Source organism: Oppia nitens, unplaced genomic scaffold (genome assembly GCF_028296485.1).
Source record: "Oppia nitens isolate AA-2021 unplaced genomic scaffold, nextdenovo-longstitch-racon4-pilon3 scaffold16_pilon_pilon_pilon, whole genome shotgun sequence".
Lineage (NCBI taxonomy): Eukaryota > Metazoa > Arthropoda > Arachnida > Sarcoptiformes > Oppiidae > Oppia > Oppia nitens.
The window spans coordinates 1877925-1893356 of record NW_026533195.1 but is presented as its reverse complement, the minus strand read 5'-3'; the positions used below and the strand labels follow the sequence as shown (position 1 = coordinate 1893356).

At 22.9% G+C, this 15432-nt stretch overlaps 4 protein-coding genes across 4 annotated transcripts; all 4 read right to left on the bottom strand.

Moving 5' to 3' along the window:
- Positions 1-2410: 2410 nt before the first annotated feature.
- Positions 2411-3402, bottom strand: LOC128965050 (3-oxoacyl-[acyl-carrier-protein] reductase FabG-like). The gene is made up of 3 exons (XM_054311703.1): positions 2919-3402; positions 2739-2848; positions 2411-2642 (listed from the first exon to the last, which is right to left on the bottom strand). The coding sequence occupies exons 1-3, from the start codon at positions 3378-3380 to the stop codon at positions 2411-2413; spliced, it is 804 nt and encodes a 267-aa protein (XP_054167678.1). The 5' UTR covers positions 3381-3402.
- Positions 3403-4134: 732 nt separating this feature from the next.
- On the bottom strand, positions 4135-5104 carry LOC128965049 (uncharacterized oxidoreductase YmfI-like). The gene is made up of 3 exons (XM_054311702.1): positions 4948-5104; positions 4728-4830; positions 4135-4366 (listed from the first exon to the last, which is right to left on the bottom strand). Exons 1-3 carry the CDS (start codon positions 5102-5104, stop codon positions 4135-4137), a joined length of 492 nt encoding a protein of 163 aa, XP_054167677.1.
- Positions 5105-5613: 509 nt separating this feature from the next.
- LOC128965157 (3-oxoacyl-[acyl-carrier-protein] reductase FabG-like) lies at positions 5614-6700 on the bottom strand. The gene is made up of 3 exons (XM_054311812.1): positions 6177-6700; positions 5965-6071; positions 5614-5853 (listed from the first exon to the last, which is right to left on the bottom strand). Exons 1-3 carry the CDS (start codon positions 6636-6638, stop codon positions 5622-5624), a joined length of 801 nt encoding a protein of 266 aa, XP_054167787.1. The 5' UTR covers positions 6639-6700; the 3' UTR covers positions 5614-5621.
- Positions 6701-8290: 1590 nt separating this feature from the next.
- On the bottom strand, positions 8291-11295 carry LOC128965048 (protein CLEC16A homolog). Its single transcript, XM_054311700.1, has 5 exons — positions 10888-11295; positions 9578-10708; positions 9179-9502; positions 8388-8954; positions 8291-8311 (listed from the first exon to the last, which is right to left on the bottom strand). Exons 1-5 carry the CDS (start codon positions 11293-11295, stop codon positions 8291-8293), a joined length of 2451 nt encoding a protein of 816 aa, XP_054167675.1.
- Positions 11296-15432: the final 4137 nt, after the last annotated feature.

The window sequence follows — 15432 nt, the reverse complement described above, 5'->3', positions numbered from 1 at the left end:
AAAAATTAGAGACCAGTTATCATAAAAACATATACAATAATAGTTTTGACAAAAATATTTATTTATTTAATTACGTCATAATAAATTTATTATAACAATTAATAATATAGTCCATTGATTTTTTTTAATAAAACAATTTTATTTTCAATTACTTATATTAAATGATAAATTATTATTATTATTATTAAAATTATTAATAAACTCAAAATTTAGATCAAATAAATTAATTTTGTATAATTATTATTAAACGATTATTATTACTAAATAAGTTTATTATTATAATAATGATAACATTTTTTAAAAAAGTTAAAAGCTTTTTTAATTGTGTATTATTTAGTAAATATTTTTAACAAAATAAAAAAACTGATCACATTATGACAAATAAATTTTATTAATTAATTTTTTCTCTTTATATAAAACTTATATTAAATGTAAATATGATTTTAAAAAACTGTTTAAAAAAAAGTTATTTAAGTAGTAAAACATTTTTAAAAAACATCCACAAAAAAATCACACAACAAACTAATTGTTGACTTTGTTTAGTGTAAATAAAATATTATTATTATTTTGGAGGAAAAATTCACAACAAAAATACGTGATTTAATTATCGATGAAAATTTTTTTTTATATAATACAAAAATATTTATTTTATTTTTTTTAAATATCAAAAAAGAGAGGATTATGTGTTTTACTTACAGTTGTAGTATATTGTAGTTATAATATAAACATGTATTACTAGATTTTCAGATAAATAAATAAATATTTTTTAAAACATTGTTAATAATAATAATAATAATAATAATAATAATATATTACTATTACATAAAAAGATCAAAAAATACTGTAATATATTATAGTAGAAAATACATACAAAATATTTTGATGTCATATCTTATTTTATGTAGAGTTTTACGATAAAATAAAATATAAATTATTAGTAAAAATAATAATTTAAATGCATATTAGTTGCGAAATTTTGCTACAAAAATGATACATAAATCTAATGACATGTAAAATATGGGTCAAACTCTCTCTCTCTCTCTCTCTCTCTCTTTCTCTCTCTCTCTCTCTCTCTCTATCTCTCTCTCTCTCTCTCTCTCTCTCTCTCTCTCTCTCTCTCTCTCTCTCTCATAACATTCACTTTCTTTAAAAAAATTAAAAATTATTTAATGTTATTATCAAATAAAAAACCAGTTTTTTAATTTGTCGACTCATTAGTGTTGAATTAATTTTTATTTTAAATAATTTTGTTGTTGTTTTGTTTGTTTATTTAATTATATATTAAATATTTTTGCCCATAAAATCATCGACAAAAAATGTGATTCAATAATAATAAAAAAACAAATCAAATAATTAATTGAATTAAATAAATAAAAAATGACATTAATTTCATTAAGCAATTTAGACAATAATAAATATTTAAAACCAAAGTCTAATATACTTTATAAATAATAATAATAATAATTTTGTAACAGTTTTTTGTGTGTTTTAGTTAATTCAATACATACTTATATGATAATACAATAATAGTTTTAATATTTTTTTTTGTTAAACAATATACAAAATTTATATATACTGGTATATATATATATTTATATTATTTTTATATGTAATAGTGTATATACAGTATATGTAAAATATTTTTAAATAGCTAATATTGTATTATATATATATATATATATATATATAACTAATAATAAATATCTATTGAGTGGATTGAACTAAAATTTTTATTTTTTTAAAACATTAACCTAGACATTTTTGATAATAATAATAATAATATTTTATCCTAATAAAATTTGTTTTAATAAATTCTAGTTTTTATGTTTTAGTTTTTTTTATAGTTGTTATTAATATGTGTTAGTTTTTTAGTAATTTAGTAAAAATAATTAATAAAAAATTCATTGTCATAAAAATTAGTTGACACATTTTTATGTTAAATGCATAAAATATTTATACATATATTTATGTAGATATAATTAATATATATATATAGTATATTATTATAGATTTTAAAATACTATAAATTTTTAATATGAAAGTAAATAAATTCATAAATAATAAAATTTAGAATAATATCAAATATTATTAATTTTTTAAAAGTATATAAATATAATTTTAAAGTATAACATTTATTAATGAAAATTTCTATAAAAAAATAATACAATATAATTTATTTTTTAACTTTAAAATAACTTTAAAAATTAAAAAACATAGACTTATTAAAAAAATTTTTGTTCAATTTAAAATAATAATTTAGATTTAAATTATAAAACATAAAATTAAAAACTTTACTAACAATTTTGATATAATATTGTAAATAATAATAATAATAAAAATTATTTAAATAATTTACTAAATAATAAAATCAAACAATAAGTTTAAATACTGTTATAATATCTTATATTAACTATTCATACGATACATTGGCAACAATATCTCCGCCGTCGGCCACAACAATACTGCCGGTTATAAACCCGGCCTCACTATCACTGGCCAAATAGGCAACAGTATAGGCAATATCCTGACTCTGGCCAACCCTACCGACCGGATATTTCTGGCCAATATTACTGTATATTTGGCCGATTAAATCTTTCGGCAAATCAAATATAGTCATAAAGTTGGTGTCAACAGCTCCGGGACTAATTAGTTCAACAAAAATAAAAATTAATTAATTAAAATTGTATTTAAAAAATAATATTTATATTAATCTATATAAATAAGTTATTATTAAATACAGTATTGCGTTAACTCTGATACGTTTGGGTCCCAACTCTGCGGCCATACATTTGGTAAACATATTGATCCCGGCTTTGGACATACAGTACGGGGAACTACCAGTAGATCCCTGTAAAATAATATTGCCGTTTGAAATAACTGATTATTTCTATGTATTTCTAGTATATACTGATATTTACTGATTTTTTTGATGCAATACTCGATATATTGATAATATTGCCCCGAGTTTTGGCCAAATATGGCACACATTTGTGTGTCATATATACCACTGAATTCAAATTGGTTTTCAATGCCAGCGAAAACTTTTCCATATAATCTGTGGCATCAATTGGCGCCATAATACCAGCGCCGGCATTGTTGACCAATATATCAATTTTGCCAAACGTTTGGACAGTTGTCTCAATCAGTCGATTGCAGTCCTCATCGTTAGTCAGATCGCCGACAACTTCCAGTGCTGGCAACTGTTTCGGCGAAACAACTGAACATTGTTTGGCCACTTTGGCCACAGCGTCAGCATTACGACCGGTAACTACAACATTGGCACCCGATTTGGCAAACAGTTGAGCAGTGGCCGCACCGATACCCGAACTCGAACCAGTTATCAGAGCTACCTTTCCGGTGAAATCATATTTAAGCGACATTTTGTTTTTAAATATAAATACTGTTTAGATATTAAATAAATATTTTTAAAAAAAATATTTGTGTTTTCTATTAAAACTTACTACAAATACTAAAATTAATATTGTAATAAAAATATTTGTTATTTTTTAAAATAATTTTTATGACATTGCAAATTTTTTTTAATTAATTAATACTGTATTAACATTAATACTAAATACTATTACTAAAAACAACATTATTAAAAAAAATTTAACTAACAAAAAATAAAATATAAAATTATAAACAAATAAATACATAGACTCTTAAATATTATTTATTTTATAATAATAATTTTTTTCATTTACATCAACCAAAAAAATATAATATAAAAAAATTTTAATAATTATTTTGTTAACATATTTGTAAATAATGTGTTTAACTATATTGTAAATTAAAAATTAAAATTATCTGTCATCTAAAGCTTTTTATTTAAAAAAAATTTAAATCTAATTATAATTTTTAAAAAAATTTTAGATTATAAAATTATTATTTAACATTTTATTAAATAAATTTAATTTTATTATCAAATAGTTTGTAATTTATAAATAAATAGTTTTTAATTAAATAATTAATTAAACAATTAATAATAATAATAATTATTATTTTGATATTAATATTCTAATATAAAATACAAACAAAAAAATATTTAAATATTTGCTAAATAATAAAACCAAACAACAAAACTAAAACAAAACAACAATAAGTTTTAATAATGTTTTTATTTTTAAATCCTAACTATTCGTATGACACGTTAGCGGCAATATCTCCGCCGTCGACCACAACCAGACTGCCGGTCATAAATCCGGCCGCCGTATCACTGGCCAAATAGGCAACAGTATTGACAATTTCCTGGGGCTGGGCAATCCTACCGATCGGTAATTTCAGGCCAAATGCTTTGTTTGTTTGATCGATCAACTCTTTCGGTAAATCAAATACAGTCATAAAGTTGGTGTCAACAGCTCCGGGACTAATTAGTCAAAAATAATTTTAAATTTAAATATATGATATATATCTGTATATATATTTATCAGTATATATATATATATATTTATCTGTATATATATATATATATTTATCTGTATATATATTATCTGTATATATATATCTGTATATATATACTATATCTGTATAAATATATTTATCTGTATAAATATATTTATCTGTATATATTATATCTGTATATATTCTAACTATATATATTATATCTGTATATATATCTATATATATATATATATATCTGTATATATATTTATCTGTATATATATTTATCTGTATATATATAACTGTATATATATATCTGTATATATTATAAGTAATTAATTAAATACAGTATTGCATTGACTCTGATATGATGTTTGGGTCCCAACTCTGCGGCCATACATTTGGTAAACATATCCAGTGCTGCTTTGGATACACAGTAAGGAGATTCAACTGTAGACTAGATATTTATAAATTTTATTTTTTTACAAAAATATAAAAATTAGTATAACTTATATATTGTTTACTGATTTTTTTGATGCAACACTAGATATATTGATAACATTGTACATTGTTTGGCCACTTTGGCCACACGATCGGCATTACGACCGGTAATTACAACATTGGCACCCGATTTGGCAAACAGTTGAGCAGTGGCCGCACCGATACCCGAACTCGAACCAGTTATCAGAGCTACCTTTCCGGTAAAATCATACTTAAGTGACATTTTTATGTATAAATACTGTTTAGATATTAAATATTTATTTATTTAATATTCTTGTTTTCTATTAAAACTTTCTACAAATACTAAATAATAATATTGTATTAAAAATATTTAAAATTATCATATAATTTCTATGAGATTGCAAATTTTTTTAGTAAATTAATATTAACATTAAGACAACATTATTTATTAATTTAATTGTAATAAAATCAAACAACAATAAGATAAACAAAATTTAATATTATTTTATCCTAACTAAAAAAAATATCTATAAAATTATAATTTATTTTTTAAACATAATTTTAAATAAAAACATACTTATTAAAAAAAATTTGTTCAATTTAAAGATAATAATTTTTTAATTTAATTAATAAAATATAAAATTAAAACTTTACTAATAATTTTGATATAATGTTGTAAATAATAATAATAATAATTATTATTATAATTTAAATGTTTGCTTAACTAAATAAAAACCAAACAATAAGTTTAATACTGTTTTTAATATACGATATATTAACTAATCATACGAAACATTGGCCGCAATATCTCCGCCGTCGGCTACAACCAGACTGCCGGTCAGAAACCCGGCGGCCGTATCACTGGCCAAATAGGCAACAGTATTGGCAATGTCCTCGGGTTGGCCAACCCGACCGACCGGATATTTCTGGCCAATAGATTTGTTTATTTCATCGATAAGCTCTTTCGATATCTCAAATACAGTGTTAAAGTTGGTGTCAACAACTCCGGAACTAATTAGTAAAAAAATTAAAATAAATAAATAAATAATTATTAATATATATATATATATATACACAGTATATACTGTATATATATATATATATAATTAAATTAAGAAATACAGTATTGCGTTAACTCTGATACGTTTGGGTCCCAACTCTGCGGCCATACATTTGGTAAACATATTGACCGCGGCTTTGGACACACAGTAAGGAGATTCACCGCTAGACTAGATATTTATAAATTTTTTACAAAAAAAATAAATAAATATTATTATAACTTAATTTACTTATATTATTCAATGAAATAATATATATATATATATATTGTTTACTGATTTTTTTGATGAAACACTCGATATATTGATAATATTGCCCCGAGTTTTGGCCAAATGCGGGACACATTTGTGTGTCATATATACCAATGAATTCAAATTGGTTTTCAATGCCAGCGAAAACTTTTCCATAAAATCTGTGGCATCAATATTAAAATAAAAACCACTGCCAGCACTGTTGACCAATATATCGATTTTGCCAAACGTTTGGACAGTTGTCTCAATCAGTCGATTGCAGTCCTCATCGTTAGTCAGATCGCCGACAACTTCCAGTGCTGGCAACTGTTTCGGTGAAACATCTGTACATTGTTTGGCCACTTTGGCCACACTGTCAGCATTACGGCCGGTAACTACAACATTGGCACCCGATTTGGCAAACAGTTGAGCAGTGGCCGCACCGATACCCGAACTCGAACCAGTTATCAGAGCTACCTTTCCGGTGAAATCATATTTAATTGACATTTTTTAGTATAAATACTGTTTTTTTAGATATTTAATCTGAAATACAAGTGTTTTAGATTAATATTCCTGTTTTCTATTTAAAACTTTCACTAATATATATATACGAAATTAATATTATAATTGAAATTAAAATATTTGTTATTTTATTACCAATTTCTATGACATAGCAATTAAATACAATAAAAAACAACAAAATTATATGATATAGCATTTACAGTTAATATTGAAATAAATTTATTTTTTATTATGTTTTTTAATAGCATATAATCATAACTAATATATATAAATATTTATATTTATTATTATTACATATATTTTTTTCGAATATATATGTATATATACAAAAAAAACGATTACAAAGATAATAGTATATATATATAGTCTGTAAAATTGATAAATAATAATAATTATTATTATTATATTAATAATAATAAATTAAAATTATCGTTTATATTATATATTTTGTAAAAATAATGATATTTTATCTCATTATTATTATTATTAACAATTAAATTAACATTTTATGATAATCATCACCAGTAATCAAAACACTATTAAATGCTATCTCATTAAAAAATATTTTATAATTAATTAATTAATTAAATTAAATTTAGTACTTAAATATCAATAGTTTATAAAATAATATTGTTTGCTATTTAATAGATAATTATTATTTAGTTTATCCATTATTATCAATAATTAATGTTTTAATTATTTTTTTTTAAAAAAAACAAATATAAATTATGAAATTTGATAAAATAATAAAAAAAAGTTTAATATAAATAAATATCTGTATGTTTCAGTAGTTGTCTTAAATATTATAATATTTATAAAGTTTTATTATATAATTAATTTTTTTTAATTAAATTATATTTACATTTTATAAAATATATTGTATTTACTTATCAAAAAAAACAATAGTTATTATTATTATTAAATTACAAATAAATAGTAAAATATTATAATAAATTTAATTTTGTTATTATTATTATTATTATTATTTACTTTTTCACAGATGATGATGATTTCTATACAGAAAAAAAATATTTATTAAATTATCAATTTATATCATCAAAAAATAAAACTATAATATAATTATTATTATTATTACATACAATATTAGCGGGAAAAACAATTTCAACATTTTTCAGCTCTAGTTTCGTTTTTCTCGGATGATTACCATAGTATATGACCCGACCCTTACACGAGTGTCTCTAATAATAATAATAATTATTATTTAATAAAATTTTAAATTAATTTAAAAAAAAATAGATTTCCTAAATACATACTCTAACCGGACAGTCCTCATGACTGTATGGTATGAATACTTTTTTACGAAAATTATTACTCAGCAGGAGTTCCTCGGGAACCGATATCGGAGATAATTTTTCCGATAAATCAATTGAATAGTTATCGGTCTGTAAATTAATTTAAACAATAAATATATTACCCCAAAAAAATATGTAAAAATAATTATATTGTAATTTTGTAAAAAAAATTTAAATAAATAAAAAACTAACTAACCTCGGTTAGATAATGTGTACTTGATAATTTTGGTTTATTATTATTATGATTATGATTATTATTACTACTAGTAGTATTATTATCATGATGATTAAAATTATTATTATCAACTTGATTCCAGGCAATTTTTAGTTGACTATTATTATTACCTTGATAATTTTTATAATAATCATCATTATCATTATTATATTCTACTATACTACTACTACTATTAACATCACTAACTAAATCATCATCATCATCATTGATTGTTTCAATTGTAGCTAGTGAATTTTGTGAATCTAATTTATGAGATAATTGACCATGATCATTATTAAATAAATTGTCCAAGTTCATATCACTTATTGTTGTTGTAGTACTAGATGATGATGATAATAAACTTAGATCCATATCAGTAGCACAACTATCTATATCATCCTCATTATTATTACCGGAAATTTTGCTCAAATTTTTCTGGGAATATTCCCGGGAATTATTCATATTATTGTTATTATTATTATCTGAAATATCTACTGAATTACTTAGCGATTGACGTAACAGTGCTATTGTTTTATCTTTATCCCGATTAGCCGATTGTTGTATATCTAGCTCTGACCTAATTTTTTCCATTAGTCCACGTTGTTGTTCGACCAGTTCCCTCCAGGCTCTCAGCTCATCATTCAGATACTGTTCCTTAAAACTGTTAGTAGTAGTAGTACTAGTAGTAGTGTCTGTACCAGTAATTATGTTATTATTATCAATAGTATTATCAATAGTTTGTTGGTATAGTTGTTGTGTAGGTTGTTGACTATCCTAATAGAAACATAAAAAAAATCAAAAATAATTTTAATTAATTAATTAATTAATAAAATAGAAATATATATTTGATATTAATTTTGTTTATATAAAAATAAAAATAATTTTTTAAACAAAAATTATTAATCCATATTTTATACTATAAGTTATAGTTATATATTATAGTTATATATACAGTATATATATAATAAATAATAATAATTTTATTTAAAAATAATTACTTGAATTATGATTGCATCGGATTGTTGGCCACCAATAGTCGACTGTTTGCCAGACATTATCATTACAGGACTTGTTGGCTGACTATTGATAATAATGATGTTGTCTTCGGATGAGACAAAATCTGAATCAATTGGCGACTGTTGTTGTTGTTTGGTATTGTCGTTGTCATTGTCATCATCGCTGATAGACCTGCTGTGTCGGTGATGATGACGATCGGACACTGTCGTCGCCGATGATGATTGAGATAGCGATTGTTTATCATCAATGCAATCATGATTATGACTATCAGTAGTATTATCTACTAGTCTATGGCCATCACTGTCCTCCATATAGCTATAGTCATCATCATTATTATGTTGATTATTATTATTATCGTTATTATTATTATTATTATTTACATGTATATCACTAGTAGTAATATCGGCAACTATTTTATCTATAATATCATTAAGCAATTGTTCGACAATTGCATATAAATTTATATCATCATTATTATCATCAATAATATTAGTGGTATTATTAATGCAGATATTTTCTGCAGTTTTCAATTGAATGTCATTATTATTATTATTATTGGGATTATCTTCAAAAACTTCGTCGTCGTCGTTGTCGTCGTAGTCATAATCGTTGTCTACAGAGTCGTTGGCATTGCTATAGTCAGCCATTTTATCTTCAATCTCCAGTTCCTCCTCAACCACCCCTTCCTCCTCCTCTTCCTCCTCCTCTTCCTCGACCTCTTCAACCACTTCCAGATGTGATTTCAAACTAAACGGATTAGCCATTAGTATATAGTTGAGTGTTTCGATGTCAAAGTGATGATCGCCTCCTCCGCCATCAGTAGTCGGACTGTCCATCACTTTGTCGTCATAATCGTTAGCATCTAACTGGACATCCCTTTCCTTTCTAACTAATGGACTGTTTGGTTGGTTATGGCTAATGGCTATGTCATCGCTTGTCATCATCACATGTTGCCGACCACTACCACCAGTGTCTTCGCTGAAAACATCAGGTATGAGCTGATCATCATTGGAGGATAAGATGCCGTCCTTATTAAGTGATAGGCCAACAATGTCATTGACGGCAGCACTGGTAGTTATTTTACTACTACTACTACTAGTATTTAATTGGTGACACCATTTCAATTGATTACGATATGACTGGACGACACTGTTTTTCAAGGCTTCAAAATACTGGGAATACTCCGGTAGTCGATAGTTGTATAGACAATCGTATCGTTGGCTAAATTTGTCGACAACACGTTCAATACTGCGCTCATCCCTACCCAATAACTCCAGTTCCACTTCAATATCACCGATCAATTCGATTAGTTCCATAATATAGTCTTCATCGGCAGCCAACCGTTCCCGGAGCTGATTGGTATCGCCAGTCAATCGCAAATTACTTGATATAATATGGGATATCCTATGCTTTATCCGATCAACAATACTGTCCTCATTATTGCTGCTATTATTACTATTATCGGGCACAGGTATGTCATTTACTATACACAGTTCCTCTAAATATGTTATCTAAAAAAAAATCAATAATTAAAAATAACTTTTAGTTAATATTTTAAAAATTAAAGAAAATAAATTAATTAAAATACAATTTTTGTAAATTTTTGATTTTCATCAATTAGTTTATCGCATGTTTCCTGCAATTGACTATATTTTGTGCTCAACTCCCGGTGCTTGATATCCATGTCCACCATATTATTATCAGTACTACTACTACTAGTTTGAACAATATTTTCCTGTAATAGTAGTATATGTTGATTATCATTGAGATATTGATTGATTTGTTTAACCAATTGAACAAATTGTAGTAAATATTTGCCAAAATTATCGGCAAATTCGACAAATAATTGTTGAGAATTTTGGGAATATTCCCAATACTTTGATTGTAATATTTCGGAAACTTTTCTGGATTTTTCCAGTATATCTTCAAATTCATTGTTCAACACTTTTGAATCAGTCTGTACTTTAATATCATTATTATTATCACTAAATCTAGTATTAGTTTTGTCATTACAGGCATCACCAGTACTACCACTACTACTACTACTACTACCACTATTGTCTACAGAGAGCACCGATATCTTGGGTGATGTGATCATCATTGATGGCAAGGAAGAGGAGGTACTGGTAGTGGACAGCCGTTCCTGTAGTCTAACAATTAGGTCATCCTTTCGGCACATCAGTCGACTATGTTTTTGCAAAACACGTGTCAACTGTAGATAATTGTCTTTCAATATTTGGTTTTCAATTTGCAATTTCTTATTGTCATCGCTTTGCTGGGAATTATTTATGTAGGCATTGAGCACCGGTACCATTGATGATGATGATGATGATGATGATGGTAAGCTACATAAGCCACTACTACTACTACTATTACCAGCTCCCGGTTGCTGATGTCGGCTATCATTAGCACTGGTAGTGATGAATAACGACTAAAATAATATACACACAAAAAATAATAATATTTTTTTAGTAAAATTTTTAAAACTGATAATAATATACCTCATTGTTGGACAACAAGTTATCACCACTTGTTGTTGTTGATGATGATTGAAATAACCTATTATTTTCTCTACCATTACTAGTAGTAGTAGTAGTAGTAGTTGTAGTATTGTTACCATAATTGTTACCAATAGATGATAATTCATTTAATAATAATAAAGATTTTTGTTGACTAACTTTCCTATCAATTACTAATTGAGGTGTTGTTGTCGATGGTATAGTAAATGAATAATCAAATGATGAACTTCGCTGAAACAGTTGGGATCTGCTATTACCACCACTACTACTACTACTACTACTACTACCAGCACCGGTAGCTGATGTTGTTGTTGTAGATAATAATGGAGGAAATCGTGATGAACTTGGTCTGGGATTACTACTAATAATGTTGTGGTTATCCATTATTATCTAGATTTTTATAATAATAAAAATAATAATTATTTTAAAAAAAAATTTACATAAAATAATAATTATTGTAGAATTTTTTTTCAGATATTAAAATTTATAAAAAAATAAATAATTTTTTGTTCACTTATAATATTATTATCATATTGTTATTGTAGATGTAAAACATTTTTTTTGTTGTATAAATATTGATTTTTTTCTAATATTAAAATAATAAAACTAATTATTTAAAAAATAGTAAATTATTGTTTATTTTTATACTACTACTACTACTACTACTACTACTACTACTACTACTACTACTACTACTACTACTACTACTACTACTACTACTACTACTACTACTACTACTACTACTACTACTACTAATACTACTACTAATACTACTACCACTACTACTACTACTACTACTACTAATAATAATAATAATAACTAGTATAATATTACCTATAAATATTGTTGTCATATTAATTTATTTTGTAAAAAAACAACAACAACAATATCATTAACTTATTTTTATAAAAAAATCATTAATATATATACAGTATATACGATATATAGTTTATAGTAATAATAACAATAAGTTATATAATAATTACACTATTTTTAGTATTATTATTATTACAATATTAGGAATCAAATAAATAACTATAATTAGAAAATACTAAATACTTAAATGCAATATTAAATTATTTTTAAAAGCATTTTTTATTTGATTATATTATATATTAAAAAAAATTGCTTTTAGTGTTCAAAATATGAATAAAAAACATTTATTATTATAGCGAATATATATTTATTTATTTATAAATTGTAAATAACTATTAATAAATATTAATGTAAAATATATTAAGTACTATATATTTATTTATTTTTCGTTTTGTATTTATATATAAAACAATAATAATAAAAAATACTAAGTATACTAAAAATAGCAATTTTTTTGTTATCATTATTATCATCATCATCACTGTTAACTATTGTTTTGTTGACTACAACCCTGTAATCAACAAAATAAATAAAAAAGAATATTTTTAATGTAAAAATACAATTTAAGTAAATTACATATAAAATATAAAGTGTTATATAATATTCATCTATAATAGTATAAAATGTCATCAACAAAAAAAAAACAATTCAATTTGTAATACATAACTGTATTAATGCTAAAAATAGATGGAAAATATATATATAAATTATATTATTATTAAAAGACTAACTCATATATAATATATACAATTTTGCTGTCAATAACTATAGGGAAAAAAATGTTAGATTTTTAATATACAGGTATATTATACAGTATTGTTATGTGATATATATATATATATATATATATATATGATATATGACATCATTGACTTCAATATATATATATAAATTATATATATATATATGATTATTATTATTATTAGTATTGGGCTAACAATTCTAAGTATACTTTAATAAACTTTTTTTTTGTTATATAAAGAATATTCTGTAATTTAATGGAAACAAAAAAATAATAATCATATATATATAAATATATGAAATAATAAAATTCAAATTAATTATATGTTAATCCAATTTCCTCTCATATATTAGTTTATAAATACTGTATATAATGTAATAAAAAAATTGTTATATATAACTTTTAGCATAAAATAATTTTAAAAACAAATTACAGGAAATATAATATATATATTAATATGAAATCATGAAATATATATTAATAATTTTATTTAAGTTTCACACCCAAAACTATATACATTATATATATGCTGTATATATATATATATATATATATACTGATAATGTATTTAATAATTTAATACACAAACACAATGATATACAACAGTACAGTAATGTTTTGATTTCATGTAATTTTTTTTGAAAACACCTAATAATATATTCAATATATATATATAAATTTTTAATATTGATTTTTTATGATTACACAAAAAAAATAACATACTGTAATATATATATATAATCATAAAAATTGACATAAAAAAAATATTATCACTCAAACAAAATATATTATTGTACAATAATTTATCAAAATAATAATTATTAATTATTTGTTTTATAATTTTTATTTTATTTTTATTGTTTTAATTTCTAATGGCATTTAAAAAAATACATTTAAACATATATTAAATCTATAGTAAATTATATATCATTATTGATTTAAGTTTTATATAATAATCATTATTTTTATTTTTTAAACAAGTTTATTTTTATATATATTGTTATCTATTATTATATTTTTTTTGTAAAATATAATAAATAGATATTTTTTTCTGATATATTATATTTTTATTTTTCATAGAAAAATCTCATTAAATATTAATCTATTTAACATAATAATTTATTAATTTTGACATATTTACATTTTTTAAATAATAATAATAATGCTAAAATAAATAAATAAAATATTTTTAGAGAAAATTGTCTATTAAAAAAAACATTTTATAAACTACATTAAAATAATAGAAAAATAATTAAATAGAGTATATAAATTATTAATAATATATATTATTAACTAATTATTATAGTATTAATTAATTAACAGTTAATTTATAATAATTATTAAATAACTTTTTTTTTTAAAATCAAATTAATTAAATACATACCGGTTTTATAATTAGATTTTTTATTTAAATAATAAACTTGATATTTACACTATAATAATAATAATAATAATAATAATAATAATAATAATAATAATAATAATTTTGATGATAGTTTTAAAAATAAATAAATATTTTTGTTTGTAGTTGTTGTATACAGCATTATATAATAATAACAATTAATAAATTTTTATTTTTTTTTAAATTCAATATAATAAATACAATTTTGAATGTTAATCATATACTAGTTTTATATGTTAAGTGATGATTGGATATATATACTAGTATATATATATATAACTACTATAATACACATGAGATACCGGTGCCGGACAATACTGTCAATACCATCAAAACAAAAATATGGCAATAGGTATGTGCACTTAGGTATAATGTTTACTGTAAGTGTGTGTGTGTGTGTGTGTGTGTGTGTGTGTTTGAAATGTGTATGTCCTAATAAATGTGTGCACATGTAGTCTAATAAATATATAGTATATATATATATATTTTAATACTGTAGGTTAGGTTGTATTTTTGCACAGTTATAGTACAGTGTAGTAGAGATGGTAGTCAATGGCAATCATATTGATCAATGACTTACTGTATATGTTAAACATGTTTATCATTATTATTATTATTATTATTAGAAATATGGATATAGTATATTGAATATATACTGTAGGTATACATTATTAGGAATATATATACATTATATAT